Here is a 17,585-nt window from a genome sequence, read left to right on the forward strand (position 1 = left end):
ATGTAATCACCACGGTAGCGCCCAGTAACAGTAAAAGTACTATCAGAGCTACATGTTCTCCCCCTCAGCATAAAAGCTCCCACCACAAGTCCCCAGAACTAACCCCAATAAATTCTTCACTGGAGTCCACAGCTCCGGAGTACTTCGTCCCATCAGGACCAAACGCCGCGCACAGCTTGGGGTTACCGCTAAAAGCGGACTCGCACCCAAAGGTCCAGGTGCCGGACCAGCAGTCGGAAGTCATGGTGAACTTTCGCTGTTCTGACATGCAGGAGGCGTAGCCGTCGGGGTCGTCGGTGCTCCATAGTTTGTGGCCGCTAGTATCTTTGATACTGAAGCCGGTGAAGTAGCCGCTTCCTGCATTTTGGATGTTGTGGTACGAGGAGGTTGAGTAGATGAGGTTCAGGTTACTTGTTGCGAGGGCCGTTGTGGCTGCGCAGAGGATGAGGAGGGGTTTGGTGAACTTCTTGGATGGTTTTGAGGAGCCCTGATGGCTCTGGAGGTAAAATGAGTCAGACGGAGAGTATTTAGGATGAGTAGAAAATCAGACGATCTTACTGAGTCTGTGTTCTTTTTGTATAAATAATTCTTAGAAAGTCTCCGACGGCGATGGGGTATTTATACCCTTCTCCTGCTTCTCTCTGCAAGGGGATATGATACACCAAGCATTAAACAAGAACAAGCAACGTAAGCGGAAAGCTTGGTGCTAGTGCTAAGCAGTAAAGCTATGCACATCTTCAACAAGCTGGTCTATTTTGAGCGAGCTAGGTCCACATTGATATCAAAACTTGATCCACTCGCACACGCGGCCAAGGGCCAACAACTGTCAGAAAAGTGAATTTCTTCTGGATTCTTCACCACTAGTTATTTGACCCTCAATAAACTTATTTCGGCTTATTTCGACTCATTTCGGCCCTTGTAAGCTTGATTTATGCCATCTTGTCCTTGTAGAAGAAATGGGATGCTTTACCATTCTGGTTTTAGCCCCTTAGTATGGACACTGGACCAAGTAACCCTCCCCTATTTAGTATCCGAGAAGGAAAATAGCTCAGTAATGAAGTATCAATTTTCTCTGAGGGAGCAAAACTTCATTCGAATGCCTATAAGAATCATATGTGAAAGCCTATCATTTTTGCGGGAACATAGCACGGGGCTTTAATGCTAAAACTTCCTAGTTCTAGATCCACCAAAAACTCACTTCCCCGCTGGACAGCGACCATCCTATCCATGGACGCCATATTTTCGTCAGCATCAAAAACCATTAACCATGAGTTGTGGAGCTTTTCCTAGGTTGTGGGTTGTTAAAAATGAGATATCCGCAGGTGACACTCCGCGACACCTACAGTCTCCTAAATCGTCCTAGCTAATGGTATCCAGAAGATACTATTATCAATTGTACGCCTCAAATAGGCAGCTCGGGGTTTTAAGATATCTCGAGTAATCAGCTCCGAAGCAATTCCAGATGTTGCCGATCTCTACCGAATCTGGAAAGTGTGCATGATTCGTTGAATCTGATGAGCCGCCTCTTCCTGACGTCGAGTATAGAATGCGATATCATACAATTCTGGATGTTTCCCTATATAACATGAATTGTCGGAACAGGCGCAGCATAGTAAGATGAATGACAGTTGATTCATGTGCATGTATGCCGACTCGGATATTCTCTTCCCAGAGTCAAATTGAACACATAAGAGGATAATGTTCAATTCCATCCCAGCACACAAACCGAGAGCAATATAGCACACGCTACAAAATGCAGCTGAATGAAATATATCCGAAAATGAACAACCCGCAAATTTTTACATTCCAAGAGCCGCCAAAGCCAAACGCCAGCCCGTAGATGCAATGAATAACTGAAATAAAAGTGAGGCGAAATAAAGAGCTCCAGGGGAGCTATGATAATCAATCCTTTGAGTGTTTATGGCATTTCACTTGGACGATTTCTTGTTTGCCGTCTTCCTCGATGACAAATGCGGTCAATTTACCGCCTTTGACACATCCAGAGTCAAGACCCTTCGTGTATGTACGGATCTTGAGGGAGGTCTTGGCGTCGTGTCCGTAAATAACGGTCATCAGCTCCGAGCGAGGGTCGTCACTTGTTGCCTTGAGGCTCTTCTCGAGGATGGTCTGGTGTTTATCATACAACTTTTTGTAATTAGCATCACCCAATGTTGCATTAAGGTCGGTTGAGCTCACCTTGGCCCAGTTCAGACCCTCGCTCGATGCACTTGGTACATGTGTGTCCATATCAATGGTTCGCATGGTCATCACGAGCGAGGGATCCTGCTTCTCAAGCTCGACACCTGGTACAACACCACCGTGGACAACAACCACTTGGCCCATACCGGGTACCTGACCAACATCCAGGATCACCGGACAGTTATAAAGCCAATTTGCCTGCTCCTCGCTCAAGGTGCGAGCCAGCGCACGCTCGTTTAACTGCCTCTCTGAATAAAGGTTCTTGCCAATATCCTCCTCCTCGAGGAACGTCTTCGTCGCAATCATTTCGTTTCGCAGAAGCAGGATTCGGTCTTCGTGGTTCCCACGCACACACGAGGCGCCCAGCTCGCGTGCCATTTCCACAACCCCAGCGCTGTCAGGCCCCTTGTTGATAAGATCACCAGTGAAGACCAAGTGGTCGCCATTCATATTCGAAAAGGAAACTTTCTGAAGAAGCTCCGACACTGCACCAACTTGTCAGTATGTTTGCCAGGCAGGTATATCGAAGGCTTATGCTCGGGGGTATTCAAGCAACCTACATTCATCCTTGCACCCATGAACATCCCCAACAACTACCAATCGCCTCCTCTTCCCTTCGTCCAGATTCCCCACGTCGATCCGGCCACCAGGCACCAGACCAGAATCCAGTGTCCGGATCTGGATCAAATCATCAAACCGCGGCAACGAATTCGTCCCAAACCAACCTGTCTTTGTCTTCGAACTGGGGTCCAATGCCCGCAACATCCTAGCCCGCTCCTCTAACCGCGGCGAGATCACCAGACCCCAGCCGGCCCAGCCGAGCAGGAAGAGCGTCAGGTAAATGACGACGTAGCGGCGGAATCGTGGAGCCGCAATGACGGACAGGGCCATCTGCACCCAGCGAGGGTGCTTATCATCGTTCGCGAAAGTGAGAGGGTGGTAGGCTGGAGAATGAGACTGCCAGCCATTCCGAACGGAGTCGATCAGGGGCCGAGAGAGGCGGGCGAAGCGGCTGGTAGAGGAATGTCGGAGCTCGTGGTACTCGGCATCGCGGTCGTCGTGGTATGTGTCGGGGGAGGCCATTATGAGGGTGAAAGAAGGCCCAACATCGAAGGGCCCTCGTCGAGTCAAACAGGTGCACAGAGTACAGCCACCAAGGAAGAGGGGGAAGTCGGAGATGTCAGACGGTGCCCAAAGCTTGGCGGAGGCAGCGCCTTGGGGTTGCCCTTGTTTCTGTCATCAGCTGGCGACGTCGCGGGAACCAGCGACCCACTTTAATTTTTGGGATCGCCGCCGATCGACCCGCTTCAGGCCATAAGGCTATGGTATTACTTTCGAACGGTGGAACGGTTATGTTCATATTCATTTTTGATATAGGCATGGTCGTTATATATTTAAGTACACGTATCAAGTTCATCGGTACTGCTCAAGCTCCTCGGCCTCCTGTCGCCGCAGGCTCACCCGCTGCAGGACCGTCCCGTCGTACAGATCCTCAACCGTCTTGTCTCCGCGCAGCACCTCCCGTTCATGGCGGGTGGCCTCATCCTTGGTCATGCACACAAGATCCTTCAGGTCGAGCGGAAGGTGTTTTTGTCCCTCTTTCTCCATGGTTGGATCCACAACATATCCATTTGCGGGGCTCTTCCAGGGGATCAAAACGATACGGTTGTATAGGCCGCTGATAACGCTTCGTCCTCTCCACACCTCCTCGATCAAGAAGGTAATGTCTTCTTTGCTGATAGGCAGACGCAGGCCCGTCGGGTCTTGTCCAGCCACTTGTCGGTTCAGCTTCTCCATCAGACCCTGCAGGGTAGAATAGACACCGTCATACAGCTTGTCACGGCCCTTGGGGCCCATGTGATAGTCGATCGGGTAGCCTGTAACACTGCATATGACATGGTTGGCCACGGTATAGCCGAAGACCGCAGGCATGGTTCCGAGGACAGGGAGAATACGGACCCGGAAGTCGGGAAGGACACCCAGCTCGCCAACCTTGCCCTTGGCGAACTCTTCCTCGGGAAGAGGGAGGAGGCTTGCCTTTCCGGGGCCGGGCTTCTCAGTTGAGAAAACAGTCGCAATGCCAGAAGTGACACCCTTGGCCTTCAGTCTCCGCCGCGTGCTGCGGGAGAGAGGATCATCTGTGCTAGTAGAGATATCTCCAACGACGACACGAGTGGGGTCAGACTTGCAACCCGCACCCATAGACGAAATGACAGGGAGCGAGTTGGTGTGACAGTAGTGAAGAAGGTCGACTTTCGAGGTAATGTTGTCAATGCAATCCAGCACGAAATCCGGTCGACGCCCCTCTCCATCGTGTGTCAAGGTCCAAGAGCTGAGAAGAGAATCGGCTGCCTCCTTGCCAAAGAGCTCGTTGCGACAGTCGAACATTACCCACGGGGCAATCTGTTCCAATCGTCTCCGGATGCAGTGTACCTTCGATGTTCCCACGTCGGCCAATGTAGCCAGCGCATGGCGGTTGAGTGATGACAGTGTAACTTGGTCGAAATCGATGAGGCGAATCTTGGACACTCCTGAGCGAGCCAGCGCTGCGGCCGCGTGGGATCCAACACCTCCACAGCCGACAACAACGATGAAGGATGACCGGAGCTTAGCTAGTCCGTCATCGGTAAGGAAAACACGGTTCCGAGCCAGTTGTTCCAAGATCAGATCTGTCCAACGAATCGAAGTCGGTCAGCTTGAGTTCAGCGATGAGGTACGGGTTCGGGCATTCAAACCATCGTCATAGTCGCCCTGTTGCGCCCGGCGAGCTAAAGCAGCACTGCGCTCGTCGTCCTTGCTCATCGGAGCCCCATTGTCGGCCGCGCCAAAGTCGGTAAGCTTGGATCCTAATCAGTCCTCCATCCTATGCTTGACCCATATGACCTCGGTGTAGCTGCTATAATCTCACCTTCTCCGCGCGGTGCTTCTCATCGAGGACCGGAATAGAAGCCTTCAGGTCATGAACAGCTTCCTTCCGCTTGTAGGCCTGGTATCCAAAGATTGCACTCGCAACCGCAGCTCCGGACAGTACGGCAGTCGTTGCAAGCTGGTTATTGGACGAACCAGCCTGACGCTGCAGCCACGACGACATATTTCCAAATACTCCTTTCTCGCTTGGTTCCTGCTTTCCTTGCTCTCGGTCTGCGTCCCAGTCACCAGCTTCTCGAGTGCGCGGGCGGTGGGAATTGCGCTCAGGTTCGGCGAATCTAGCGTCCAAATCGTCAGAATCGAATCCATAGTCAAGATCGCCCTCATCGGGCGCCTGCCACCATTTAGGTCCTAGGGGCGCCATGGGTTTCTCGGGCAGTCTTCGCACTGGGCAGCACTCACCGTCACAGGGCCGGGCAATTGGGCCTCTAATAAAGAATGCTCATCTGCAAGCCATGCGCTCATCAGTGGAACCACGATTTCAGGATCACGTGATATACCGCGGCTTTGCTGACGCCAAACGCCAACTCCGACGCGTCTCCCATCAGCAACGCTTATGCAAGTCTGCGTAGCAGGTGAGTATACTGTACCCCGCGCAGTGAGCTGGAAAAGGTTCTTGTGGATGAGGCCTGACACGTCGAGACAGATCTGGGAGAATACCCTCTCATTCATGTCTCGATGACGATAACCCTCACTTAGAGCTTCTCACGACACATCCAGGTTTCCTGGACAGGGCGGCGACATTCATCCCTCGCAGCTTTGCCGTTGCTCAAGTGGAAGAAGACGTTATCCCATGTGGGTGACTGAGAATGAACAGAGATCTGAGAAGACTTCCTCAGCACATTCTTGTCCTAAATCACCATCTCCCCTGCAAGCTATCCTACAAATTTCCTGCAAACCCCCTTCCTTTGTTGATATCAGGCCTTTATAGGCTGCTAACCATCTAATCTAGGAGTGTCTTTGAGCATGTACATAACACATCAATCGATCGAATGCAAACCCGCAATTTTCCATCCACCATCTTCTGCATCATTCTTCCTATGGCAAAACACCCGGCCTACATCGACGACGCGGCGGAATCAATTTCTCAAGGGCGCACCAGCTCATATCGAAAGCCTGTCCAATGACGAAATCCACTAGCACACTCCGAGGCTCATTTTACTGCTCCGTGTGTACACCCCTCGGGGGTAACCGCGTCGAGCATGCTGGTGACGAGTGAAAAAAGGTAGTTTTCAATCCGAGGACATTGGCATAAAATCTTGGAATTGCTTCTCAGCACCAGAACTCAATAGCAACAAACTACTAGGTAATTTGCTCACCTGACCTCTTGTCATGTTTTTCTCACTAACTGTACCAAGTCCTATACATCAAATGAACCAAATTGCAACCCGAGCAAAAATTGAACTTTTCATTTCCCTGTGGGATGGATGCTACTCGACGTATTGAATTGTAACAGGTTCCACGCACCCTCGCTAAGAAGGCTATAATACCCCCTCTCTCCCCTCATTTCCCCTCTCGTTTCCCTTCGGCGCTTCTCTTGCTCGATGATGTTACAACTAAGCCAAATCTGATCGTGGCATTCGCCGATTTCCCTTCGCGGTCTGACGCTGGAAGCCTGTGATGCATACGAGAGCATAACTGAGAGCATTTCCCTCCAACTTCTGCGTCATTGTTTGTCTTTTTTGGTTCCACTATTGTTGATTGAAGAAGATATCGGAAAATCTCAACCTTTTCTTTAGGATGCTCTTATACTGCAATGGAGTAGTGCTCTCTACTCCTGCAGCCACCGACGACAAGCTTTCACCATCAGCCTTGGAAACCCCTATGACTGCTACGGATCGAAAATCAAGTCCATGTGCTTACGACTTACAGCGAAATGCGACGCTCACATCCTCGGGTTTTTTGTCATACAGTGGATTTACCAGGAGACCCTTTTGTTTTTCACGGAATGAATTTCTATCGAAAGCTCAAAACGCCATTTCGTTGCATCAATCCATGAACCATGCGGGTATCATCAGCTCGTCAAAGAGCAAGAACGCCGACCGCTGAACACTATGCTAAAGTAAATAAACAAGGATACGAGTCACCCAACCCACCAGGCCTGATGGGAACTCCACTCAGGATTATGAAGTCAAATTCACAGACGTCGTCGTACCGATCTTGGAGATCTCCAAGTCAAGCGAAGCCAAGACGATCGTACTATTGTGAGAACGAATATCAATCGCAGAAGCATACATGCACCGCCATCCGCCACAGTTCGCATGGAACACCATCTTCGTCCCATCCTTTGAAAGTGTAGCGCCACCGGGCGCCTCGAGGCCGAAATCAGTCGTTTGAAGGAGAGGGCGATCAACACGGGTATATGGACCTTTAACAGACTTCGCATGGGCGTATTTGACGTTATACCCCAGCGACGTGAAGCAGTGCGAGGAGAAGGCGAGGTAATATGTCCCATCGTCGGTGCGGATGATATCCGGGGCTTCGATGAGCGGGCCATCTGAGTCGTCGATATCAAGGATGATCTTGGGCTCGCCGACTTTCGTGAAGCCGTTTGACTCCAGTTCTTGCAGGATGAGCGGGACGGGGTGTAGTGGCTTGATGCTGTTGCCGCAATAGCCGCCGCGGCCGACGCTGTTTCCATCACCTTTGTAGACGACGTAGAGCTTGCCGTCTGCGTCTTTGAATGGGGAGGGGTCGATTGCGCCGCCGTATTCGTGGGGGCAGGCCAGGGATTCGTTTAGAGGGATGTAGGGGCCCATGGGATCGGTGCTGGTGGAGACTGCGGCTCCGATGCAGTGGTGTCGGTCGAAGTTTTTGGTTTGTCCTGAGTAGTAGAGAACAAATTTGCCATCATCCTGTGAAGGTGTTAGCATGGTCATTTTTGTGGTATTGAGGGAGTTGCAGCTTACGCGCTGGATCACGTCTGGGGCCCAGTGGTTGACCTCCTTCTCCCAGTTGCCGATGGTTGGCATTGCATCATAGTCATGGTGCAGAGTCCAGTTCACGAAGTTGGTGGACGTAGCCACTGGGATGTGGATCGTGTTCGGGTCGTGTTTCTTGGGGTTCGTTCCAAACGCATACCATGTGCCGTTATGTTCGATGAGTCCCGGGTCGGGGAAATTGTGAATGCCGAAGACAGGATGGTTCTCCTTCATGTGGTAGCTGGGATCCTCATGTTTGGAATTGTAAAGGTTGTACACATCTCCCATGTCCTGGTTCATGTCTCTTGTATAGACGATTGGAAGCGCGATGATGACTGCGATAAGCCCCAGTCCCAGGAATACCAGTGAGCTGAGGATGCCAATATCTCGTCGTGTCCATGGTCGCGCGAGAAGGCCCTTCTTCTCTGATGCGGCGTCGTTTGCCTCCAGCTGTTTCGGCTCGACTGTGGCCTGGCTCCCTTCAGTGTCGGAGAGTTGATTGTCAGGTTGGGCGCTGACGGCAGCTGGCGAGCTTGGCTCACTCGGACGCCCAGGTGAGAAGAAATTCCTCATCGCGGCGCACGAAGTAATGTGAATGATTTCTCGGGTCTTTGCTTAGGCAGGAACCTGAGCTCAATTTGAATAGAGAGCTCTGACGGCTATAAATAACCGTGGGGAACAAGGTAGGTCGATCGAAGGTATGGGCTGTGGATGGACAAGACTCTGCCGATTCAAAGAGGGAAAGTGTACAAAGCAAATGCAAGGCTGTCCATCGCACGCCGTTCCCCTCTGGGTCTACTTTGGCTGATCTTGGGGCCGAAAATTAAGCTACGAGTGAGCGAGCGAGCGAGCGGACGGGTTTATTTATACGACCAGCTACGGGAGTGCCGAGTGCGATGGGGCAGCTAATGCGAGGGCAAAATGATGTGAAACGGGGATTACTGGGCCGACGCGAGTGTGGATTGGCTGTCGGAAGTTAAGGCAGAAACTATCGCGACAGCTGTAAGGTTTTACTGGAGCCGTGGGAAGGATGCAGGGCAATCCAGACCCTGAAGGGAACGAAAAAGAAAAGAGGGGGTGCCATTGTTCGTGGGCGAGGCGCAGGCATCCCAAATCACACAAGCGTTGATTCGGATGAGACCATGAACCTAAACCGAGAGAGGAAAACACCCGAGACGGTTCACTGCCAGTGGCGGTGGGAGGAAAATCTTGGGGGAATCTTTGGGTGCCGCGGCCGCAGAGCCCGATAGATCACTGCATTTCTGATCGCTGGACCCTCCTCGCCCCCATTTCTCATGAGGCTAACAGCGCAAGGGCGAGAATTCGAGTCCATCCGCATGCCAAGCTTTTGAGAGCGGCCAGCGAGGAGATGCAGTAGCCAATGGACACTGCGCGAGGGTCAGCCAATTGTCCCTCTTTTGCGGGTTGTGGTTTAGCGTGGGCCTCTGTTGATCCACGCTTGGATCGCTCTCTCCTCGTTGCCGTGCTGACCGTCTCCTTTAGCGCTGTCACCTCCGAGTGGCAAAATATTCCTGATAAAGGAATCGTCCACATGAGAATGCGCGACTAGAGCTGGCAGCTTCTGATGGTTGCCATCTCGTCCGCGCGACTCTTCGTCCGGCAGCCCGGCGGTATGGGATCATGTTTCGGGTCTCATAGCAGTGTGGAGAATACAGCCGTTCCACGGCAGTAGGCAAGTCGGATCAAACAGGCAGCACAATTGAATCAATAGTTTCTCCGTTGAGATTTTCATGGATTGATAGGGGTGCCCAGGTCAATTCTGAAAAGTCGGATGAAAATAGGCCTCAATGTGAGACACGCGACAGAAAGCATGCCGGCGTGGCCACCCACGCTGTCCGCTGCGCCCACGTGGGGTTCACCCGCCGAGTCCAGTACATACACTATACGATAGTCTTCATTGCACCGTGCCAAGTTCGGATTGTTGTAGACGCGGAATTGTTCAACCGAGGCAGAGGCGCAGTCAAGGCTATGCTGTTCCTCAATTGGAATAACACCCGTTGGACAGAAGACCATTACAAAAGCTGCTCCGCGACATTAACTAGTGTAGTAGATGATATCTAGTGATGCAAATATGTCTTTTAATTATTAGTATATTCACGACATCGGAAGTCGGTGGATGACAGTGGGATCTGGACAATGACCATAACTCAATGCAAATTCTGCCCTCCATCCTGCGATTACAATTGTGATTATAACACTACATCCAACGGAACAATGTGAAGAATTCGACACGTGACTCGATACACACGCGATATACGGGTTTTATGTCTACCTTTATGACAACCACCAAGTGCCGAGTCCACTGCAGCCAATCTTTGTGACTTGACTGCGGAGCTTGAATATGTGATATATCTAGTCAAAAATTGTAGTTGTTCCCACCACCAATAATGTTTGTTTGATCCTCTCAATATTGTGTATCACCCAACCACCAAAAATGATTTATAAGTTTCTATGAAGCCATATTAGATGCTCTAGGGGATGTAGAAGCCAGGCATTGAGATACCTGGGAAGATCCCCGCGCCTAGGTAGGTCTGGTTTACCACCCGACCTCCTCCACTTCCACTGCCCAGATCAGATGTAAGCAGAGCTTGGCTGGCTTGGCGTTCCTGGATCGGCATAGAATCGAACAAGTGGCTTAAGCTTGTCTAGAAGAATGGCCGAAAACGAGAGACAGCTAAGCCAATCTCTTGAAGCTTCAACCCCATCGACACAGCTTCAGATTGGTTCGACCTGTATCTCCTGAACGGCCATCACACCGGCTAGTGGCTGGACGACGCATGCCGAGCTCTTGTCACACGGGACGGTTCGCAGGGATTCGCCTACTCCAAACTTCAGGGCCTCCTGTTCATGACATTGCTCAGGATCTCCATCAAGGAGTCTGGGGTCTTGAAACATGACACCGTGGTCTCTCCTGGAGATGAAAAGTGCAAGACAGCGGAGATAGTTGTTTCGAATCCGCAGAACAGACGATCCATGCCTGAAGGGGCACCCTATCGTCACTGACGACGCAGTTATTCGGCGCCGAACACGGTAGCAAACGCCTTCTTGAATGGAGGACCGAGAGAGATACGGTGGGATGATTTTCTGCAAATTGCACAATAATCGTCTCTCAAGAAACCTCTGAACCTGAACGACGCGTCTCAGCTCTGGTCACAGTGCATGTTGAGCCTCGTATCTATCGCCGGGTTGAGTACGATCGTCGCCCGCGATCGCGTAATTGCGGGGAGCAACTATATGTCAAACAACTGATAATGTCAAGCTGTACCTAGGTAGTTGGAATGGGCTATCTCCATGATGGAACGGGAGGGCATCATCGTTATATGCGTTCTGTATAAAAGAAAGAGAAGCACGCTGCGCAAAACACCGCGCGGACATCGAGTGCCAGGCCACGTGAGCCGGCTCCACCCAACGGCTTGTAGATGCGCCTTGTTGCTGGTGGCATACGCAATCCTTCCTCCACCTTTAAATCTGGTGCCTCGCTCTTATTTGAGGTGGCCCTTGGGTTCATTTCTCTTCTCATCCCCAGATCCCACCGCTCTCGTCTCCAGGCTCGGCCCGAAGTTCCTGACCCGCACGCCGGTGCCTCCTGTTTCTGCCAGCGGTACCGCCGACCGGCACCGGGAGTCGCATTCTGAGTTACGCACCTGGCACAAGCAACAGCCCTAAGCAAAATACCGCGATGTCAAATTCCCGATCGCTTGGATCTTAATTTTCGACGCACGCACGCGATTCTTGCCACGGCAACGCCAATTGCCCTTCGAATCCCCGAGCCTCCTGAACCCATCGAGCTTCGTGCCTCCTGTCAACCACGTCCCCGGAGCACCTGGATCGCCGGTGCGCGTGGCCGTCGAGAACCCTGAGGAGGAATAGGGATTCGACCCCCGGTTGCACCGACATCCGCTGCCCACCATGCCGACGTTCCGCAAGTCCGTGTTCGCCGCCATCTGTCTGATCGCCTTCGTCTACCTCCTCCGATCGACCCGACCATCCGACATCCCCGGTGCGCCTGGATATAAACCTGTACCGGACATCTTCACAGAAGAACAAAACGCGCTACGGAATCCGAGGAGAAACGGCAAATCAAGCCTGCAACAACCGCTCGCTCCGCCGCCGACGGCCCCGTTACGCGAACGCTTGCGCTTCCAATTCCCCTACAACCTCGAGACCCAATTCCCCGCATATATCTGGCAGACATGGAAATACGCCCCATCATCAAAATACTTCGATGCCGATCTTCGCGACATGGAGGCATCATGGACGGAGATGCACCCATACTTCATGCACCAGGTTATTGGCGATGATACCCAGCGCCACTTAATCGAGTACTTGTACGGTTCAGTGCCGGATGTCTTCGAGGCCTACGATTCCTTGCCGCTGGCGGTGATGAAGGCAGATTTCTTCCGGTATCTTGTGCTCCTTGCGCGGGGTGGAATCTACAGCGACATTGATACTCGAGCTCTCAAGCCTGCTCATTTCTGGCTACCCGAGGACCTCGATCGCAAGACTATCGGTTTCATGGTCGGCATTGAAGCTGACCCCGATCGACCGGATTGGCATGATTGGTACACGCGCCGCATCCAATTCTGCCAATGGACTATTGTTGCCAAGCCGGGCCATCCGATTTTGCGCGATATGGTCGCGTACATTACGGAGGAAGCGCTGCGCATGAAGAGAGCTGGTATCCTTAAAGTGGGCAAGATGGATAGGACGGTCATGGAGTTTACCGGTCCAGGAGCCTGGACTGATGCTGTGTTCCGCTATTTCAATGATCCGGACTATTTCAATATCTTGCCTGGGGACAAGAATGTCGCTTATGAAGATTTCAGTGGTCAAACTACGCATCGCAAGGTTGGTGACGTGGTTGTTCTGCCCATTACGAGCTTCAGTCCTGGTGTTGGACAGATGGGTGCAGGTGATACCGATCACCCGATGGCCTTTGTGAAGCACATGTTCGATGGTAGGTCATTTCTGCTCTACTCAGTACGTATAAATACCATATTGACATTGCTCTTTCCAGGAACATGGAAGACGGACCCATCATTATAATAGAAGCTTTCGACATACCTCTTCAATCTTCTCGACCACGTTTCCCACAAGCGTGCCATAATCAGCTTCAACAGGCAATATACCTACCTTGCTCGGCGTTTAAGCAGTGGAATTTTGCCACCCTGTTGGTAAAAAGGCCGCGAGATCTTAGACATCTCGCCCTCTAGTCCTCTTTCTTCTCTCTGTGGCCCACCATGCCATTAATTCTTTTTGGCCATACGGCTGCGAGCAGCCTTCGGATACGTCCCAGGAATGGACAAGTTATTCTTCATGATGAGCGCGTCCATGTTTCATGATCCTAGTACATATGATTCCCAGACCCGTCTTGTGATATAAATTACCGCTTTTGCTCCTAGCTGTTCATTCACAGGTGCTGCCTTCCAATATTTAGACTAGAAAACAAGAGAGAATACGTCTCGATGACATAGTACTTTTGAAAACACACTTCAGTTTTAGATCGTCAATTCATACATCTCGCGAATACATTGTACTAGTAGTTATTACCCTGAGGTGTGGCACATAATATGAACTGAACTGGACCTTATCGTCTCCGCGGTCCAAAAATCTGAAGTATATACTAGTCGACTTGTGCATTGTCAGCACAGTCTGGACAGAATGACAAAGCCCCGCCAATTTAGATCTGTGTAATTTGTGTCTTCAAGCAACAACCTTTTTGACACGAATCTGTCCAATTAGGCTTAATTTAGAACATTAGGCCGAACGAGTTGATATATCGTTCCACCAATGTTATCTAGTATTGTTAGAAAGTTATATTCCAAATGAAGATGACAGGGGGTTGACACTTACCAAATTAGTCTGTCGAAGCTACTGGGTAGGGAGCGCTGAAATCAAGACAGCAACTTGAATTCCCTGACTAGAAGGAGAAAAGGAAGTATCAAATGAGACTCCACTGGAGTATTGGGTATTGAGCAGAAGCGGGGTATTTGGAAAGATGGTAGGCGAAAGCTGACCTTCTGGCCGAAAGGTTGATCGTGGGTCACAGAACTGCAAAGACTTTGGTGGGTGGAGGCCATGGATGAGAGAGAGCATACGCAAAAGTCGGCTAGGAGGATGCGGAACTTTGCCGTGTTCCCTCAAACTGACTGCGATGGTCTGGGCCCGCGTCAAAATAGAGAAGGTTGTTGAAACAAAGGTATGCGCAAAGCAACAAAAAGAAAACCTCATTTAGAAATCGCTGAAAAGAGGCTCGTATTTCTTTTTGAGGTCATCGGTGTAGATGTTTTGATTTCGATTGTCAGAGTCAGGGTATTCTTCGAAGTTTCCAGTATCCGCGGGATGTGAAACTCGAGGGATGATCGGGCCTTTAACTCGATGGTAGAAAAGATCGTCCCAGGCAATACCCTGGAAGAACGGGTGAGCCTTCACACGGGCTGAGCCACCGGAAATGTAGCCTAGTCGCTCCGTTGGATTCGTTTTGCAGAGCAAAGAGACGATGTTTTGGGCCGCAGGGGGCATATTGGGCGGGAAGCGAAGACGACCCTCGACAATCTGTTCGTAAATGCGGATGGGACTTTGATCCCAAAATGGAGGTTGTCCAACAAGGAATTCGTATATCAGAATCCCAAGAGCCCACCAATCAACCGCGAGTCCGTGACCGCTATTGTGAATGACCTCGGGGGCCAGATATTCAGGAGTACCGCAAAGCGTATACGTCTCGCGGTTGTGCACTTGCTTGGCAAACCCGAAGTCCACAAGCTTGATATGGCCGTTTGCGTCGAGTAGGATATTCTCCGGCTTGAGGTCACGATAAGCCACCCCCTGCACGTCATGCAGGTATTCAATTGTCATGGTGATTTCGGCCGCATAGAATCTCGACGTGTCTTCGTTAAATCGTCGCGCGCGTCGAAGATAACTAAAGATTTCGCCCCCCGGGCAGAAATCCAACTGGGAATGATTAGTTCACTATACATATCCAAGACCACGATTGTGTAGGAGAAACCGATATTGGTAAGGGTTCTACCAAACGTACCAGCATATACAAATTCTGTTCGTCCGAGAAAGATGCGACGAGGGTCGTGATGAAAGGGTGGCCGACCACTGCGGCAAGGGTTTTGCGTTCGTTGCGCACATGCTCGACCTGCTTCAGTTTGATCACTGTTTTCGAAGGCCGTCAGCTCAAGCCCACAGGCAGTGTCGCGACAAAGTCCGTGCTTACCATCTGCTTTGCGCAAGATCTTCATCGCATAAACCTTGTTTTTATCTGTCGATTCCTTCAATCTTGCGAGGCTGACTCGAGCGAACGTGCCTAAATGCGACCAAAAGGCAAACTGTCAGCATGCAGTCGAATATTGCGGCTCGGGGGTTTCTAACCAGTGCCCAAAGTTTTGATGAGGGTGAAGTCGCTGACATGCAGGCTTCGCGACGAGATCGACAGCTGCTTCTCCTCTTGACGTTCGGTGACGAGGAATGGGTTTGCGGAGCGATGCGACGTAGAGCGGACGGACTGAACGAGGTGCTTATCCTTCTCGTGGATCTCATGGGACCGCATGTCGATGTTTCGCGAGGCGATAGGACTGCCTTGCACCTCTGGGGCAGAGGGTTGAACTGTACCGGTCGCCATTGCAGTGGCAGAGCATAGAGCCTCCCGCGGCGAAGGCGAGCGGGTAAAAGGTATAGGAGCCCACCCGGTTAGCGCGCCACCAGTCGCGTCGGCTTCCCAGCTCGATCCGGGGGCTTTTATCAAACCAGAACAGGGAGCATTTGCCGGTCGAGATCCCCTGGAGTAAACGCGGGGGGTTCGTAGAAATCGCGGGGCAAGAGAGTTGGCTAAGGAGAGTTCTGCCAGCTCTGACGTATTCCCATGGGGGCGGGGCTGGACGGATAGGGAACTACGGTGATAAATCGGAATCTTGGGCTGACGGTCTCGTCGCCATTTGGTATTCGACCCGGATCTATATGCGAGCATGTGCTCCCCTATAATACATCCCGAAAGAAAAATAAATATAACAATACTAGACTCCTTGCGATTCCGAAGACAGCCAGCCCGGATCTGGATCTGGACCTGGGATCTGGATCCTTCGGGCCTCTTGAGCGCAGGGCCCTCTCTTTGCCAGTACGTTGGGGCGACGAAACGCAACCCGGTCCAATTTGGTCGCAGGAAATATGCGTGATGCGTGCGAGGAAAAGAAGCGATCACATAGAAGCAAGCACTGGTGAAAATGGACAGCGCGCGCGTTCAAGACTTTGAGTTCAAGATCAGGCCAACAATCAAACTAGTCGACGAGTTAGCACAGGACCTCCGAATGCGCCCTTTCTCCCTCTGATTCTCTTCACTCTTTAAGACATACCCGTAAAGACCAAGAACTTCACCGAAAATCAGGATCAGGATCATGCCGACGTAAACACGGGATTGTTGCATATAAGCTCGCACACCCTGGTAAGAAAGGCATCCGTTAGCATTGCACACCCTCGATAGAGTATGCGCAACCGGGAAGTATTTACCGCATCGCCGACAATTCCAATAGTATAACCAGCTGCAATACCGGTCAGGCCGACCGACAGCCCAGCACCGAGGTGCATGAACGAACTATATCCACTTCCGTCAGTCTCTAGTCTTCACTTCCGGAGTTGTAAACCATACGTGTACAAGCTCAGATTCGATGTCGGGTTCAGTGCTTGCGAAATGAGGACGGCGACCACGAGACCATAAACCGCGATAATACCGGACATGACGACGGGAATGAGAGACTGCAGGGATCGGATCGGTCAGCTTGTGCTGCATCGGAATCACCGAACACTGTTTGGACTTGCCTTCATAATCAGGTCGGACCGAAAGGTGCCGACACCTGAAATACCAATGCCTGACTTGGCTGTGCCGTAAGCTGCTCCTGCCGCTGTGAAGCTGTCAGCTGCGTGTCCTGATCAACCCCCAACTAACTAGTGCAGTGTATTGAGCCACATACATCCGAAGACCATCTTCAAGGCAAATCGTTAGCATTCTGTCGGTCAGGGTCAAGTATCGTAGTTACTCACTGCAGCGGCAATGCCGGCCTATGAACGGGTGGTGTTGTTAGTATAGCTGCACCGTTGGGACTGGAGCTTCACGAGGCCACTCACAAAGGAGAAGAACGGGGCAAACTTGGGCGCAAGCTCGCTGTCCGCCATGATGGATATTCGTTCGGGATCTGGGAAATCACAAAAGGTCGAGAGTCAGGGTGAGCGCTGGGGGGACGGCCGAGAGCGAAGAACGTCTGGATGGGCAGGTCGGCCTTTCCAACGGGATCTCCCTGGGTGTTGCAGAGGGTCACTTGGCCCGCCGTAGCGCATTGCCGCGCTTCCCCTAGGTGACCATACCATTACACACTGGCCGCCCGCCCGGAGGTGCCGTGCCCCGTCGCGTGCCGTGGGACCTGGTACTGGTAATACGGAATTACCGGGCAGAACCACTTCTCGCCTCATCGTCTCCTGGCCCCCCCCAGTCTATCGCTGCATTTTCAACATTCACCTCTA

The 17,585-nt window shown here is 51.6% G+C and overlaps 7 protein-coding genes across 7 annotated transcripts; 1 reads left to right on the forward strand and 6 right to left on the reverse strand.

Moving 5' to 3' along the window:
- Nucleotides 1-64: 64 nt before the first annotated feature.
- Nucleotides 65-735, reverse strand: N7532_006461 (uncharacterized protein; the record flags this gene model as incomplete). The annotated part of the gene is made up of 2 exons (XM_056618955.1): nt 65-496; nt 688-735. The coding sequence occupies 2 exons, from the start codon at nt 733-735 to the stop codon at nt 65-67; spliced, it is 480 nt and encodes a 159-aa protein (XP_056475114.1).
- Nucleotides 736-1,902: 1,167 nt separating this feature from the next.
- On the reverse strand, nt 1,903-2,649 carry N7532_006462 (putative serine/threonine-protein phosphatase; the record flags this gene model as incomplete). Its single annotated transcript, XM_056618956.1, has 1 exon — nt 1,903-2,649. The coding sequence occupies one exon, from the start codon at nt 2,647-2,649 to the stop codon at nt 1,903-1,905; it is 747 nt and encodes a 248-aa protein (XP_056475115.1).
- Nucleotides 2,650-2,730: 81 nt separating this feature from the next.
- Nucleotides 2,731-3,282, reverse strand: N7532_006463 (uncharacterized protein; the record flags this gene model as incomplete). Its single annotated transcript, XM_056618957.1, has 1 exon — nt 2,731-3,282. One exon carries the CDS (start codon nt 3,280-3,282, stop codon nt 2,731-2,733), a length of 552 nt encoding a protein of 183 aa, XP_056475116.1.
- A 330-nt stretch (nt 3,283-3,612) lies between these two features.
- N7532_006464 (tRNA threonylcarbamoyladenosine dehydratase) lies at nt 3,613-5,491 on the reverse strand (the record flags this gene model as incomplete). Its single annotated transcript, XM_056618958.1, has 3 exons — nt 3,613-4,868; nt 4,935-5,037; nt 5,108-5,491. The coding sequence occupies 3 exons, from the start codon at nt 5,489-5,491 to the stop codon at nt 3,613-3,615; spliced, it is 1,743 nt and encodes a 580-aa protein (XP_056475117.1).
- Nucleotides 5,492-7,250: 1,759 nt separating this feature from the next.
- On the reverse strand, nt 7,251-8,621 carry N7532_006465 (glycoside hydrolase family 43 protein; the record flags this gene model as incomplete). Its single annotated transcript, XM_056618959.1, has 2 exons — nt 7,251-7,982; nt 8,037-8,621. The coding sequence occupies 2 exons, from the start codon at nt 8,619-8,621 to the stop codon at nt 7,251-7,253; spliced, it is 1,317 nt and encodes a 438-aa protein (XP_056475118.1).
- A 3,357-nt stretch (nt 8,622-11,978) lies between these two features.
- On the forward strand, nt 11,979-13,115 carry N7532_006466 (glycosyltransferase family 32 protein; the record flags this gene model as incomplete). The annotated part of the gene is made up of 2 exons (XM_056618960.1): nt 11,979-13,026; nt 13,087-13,115. The coding sequence occupies 2 exons, from the start codon at nt 11,979-11,981 to the stop codon at nt 13,113-13,115; spliced, it is 1,077 nt and encodes a 358-aa protein (XP_056475119.1).
- Nucleotides 13,116-14,300: 1,185 nt separating this feature from the next.
- On the reverse strand, nt 14,301-17,240 carry N7532_006467 (AGC-kinase C-terminal; the record flags this gene model as incomplete). Its single annotated transcript, XM_056618961.1, has 11 exons — nt 14,301-15,020; nt 15,106-15,230; nt 15,292-15,381; nt 15,447-16,285; nt 16,424-16,509; nt 16,578-16,662; nt 16,717-16,823; nt 16,872-16,969; nt 17,039-17,051; nt 17,109-17,126; nt 17,193-17,240. The coding sequence occupies 11 exons, from the start codon at nt 17,238-17,240 to the stop codon at nt 14,301-14,303; spliced, it is 2,229 nt and encodes a 742-aa protein (XP_056475120.1).
- Nucleotides 17,241-17,585: the final 345 nt, after the last annotated feature.

The sequence above is a fragment of the Penicillium argentinense genome (assembly GCF_028826775.1).
Source record: "Penicillium argentinense strain IBT 30761 chromosome Unknown utg000005l_segment0_segment0, whole genome shotgun sequence".
Classification (NCBI taxonomy): Eukaryota; Fungi; Ascomycota; class Eurotiomycetes; order Eurotiales; family Aspergillaceae; genus Penicillium; species Penicillium argentinense.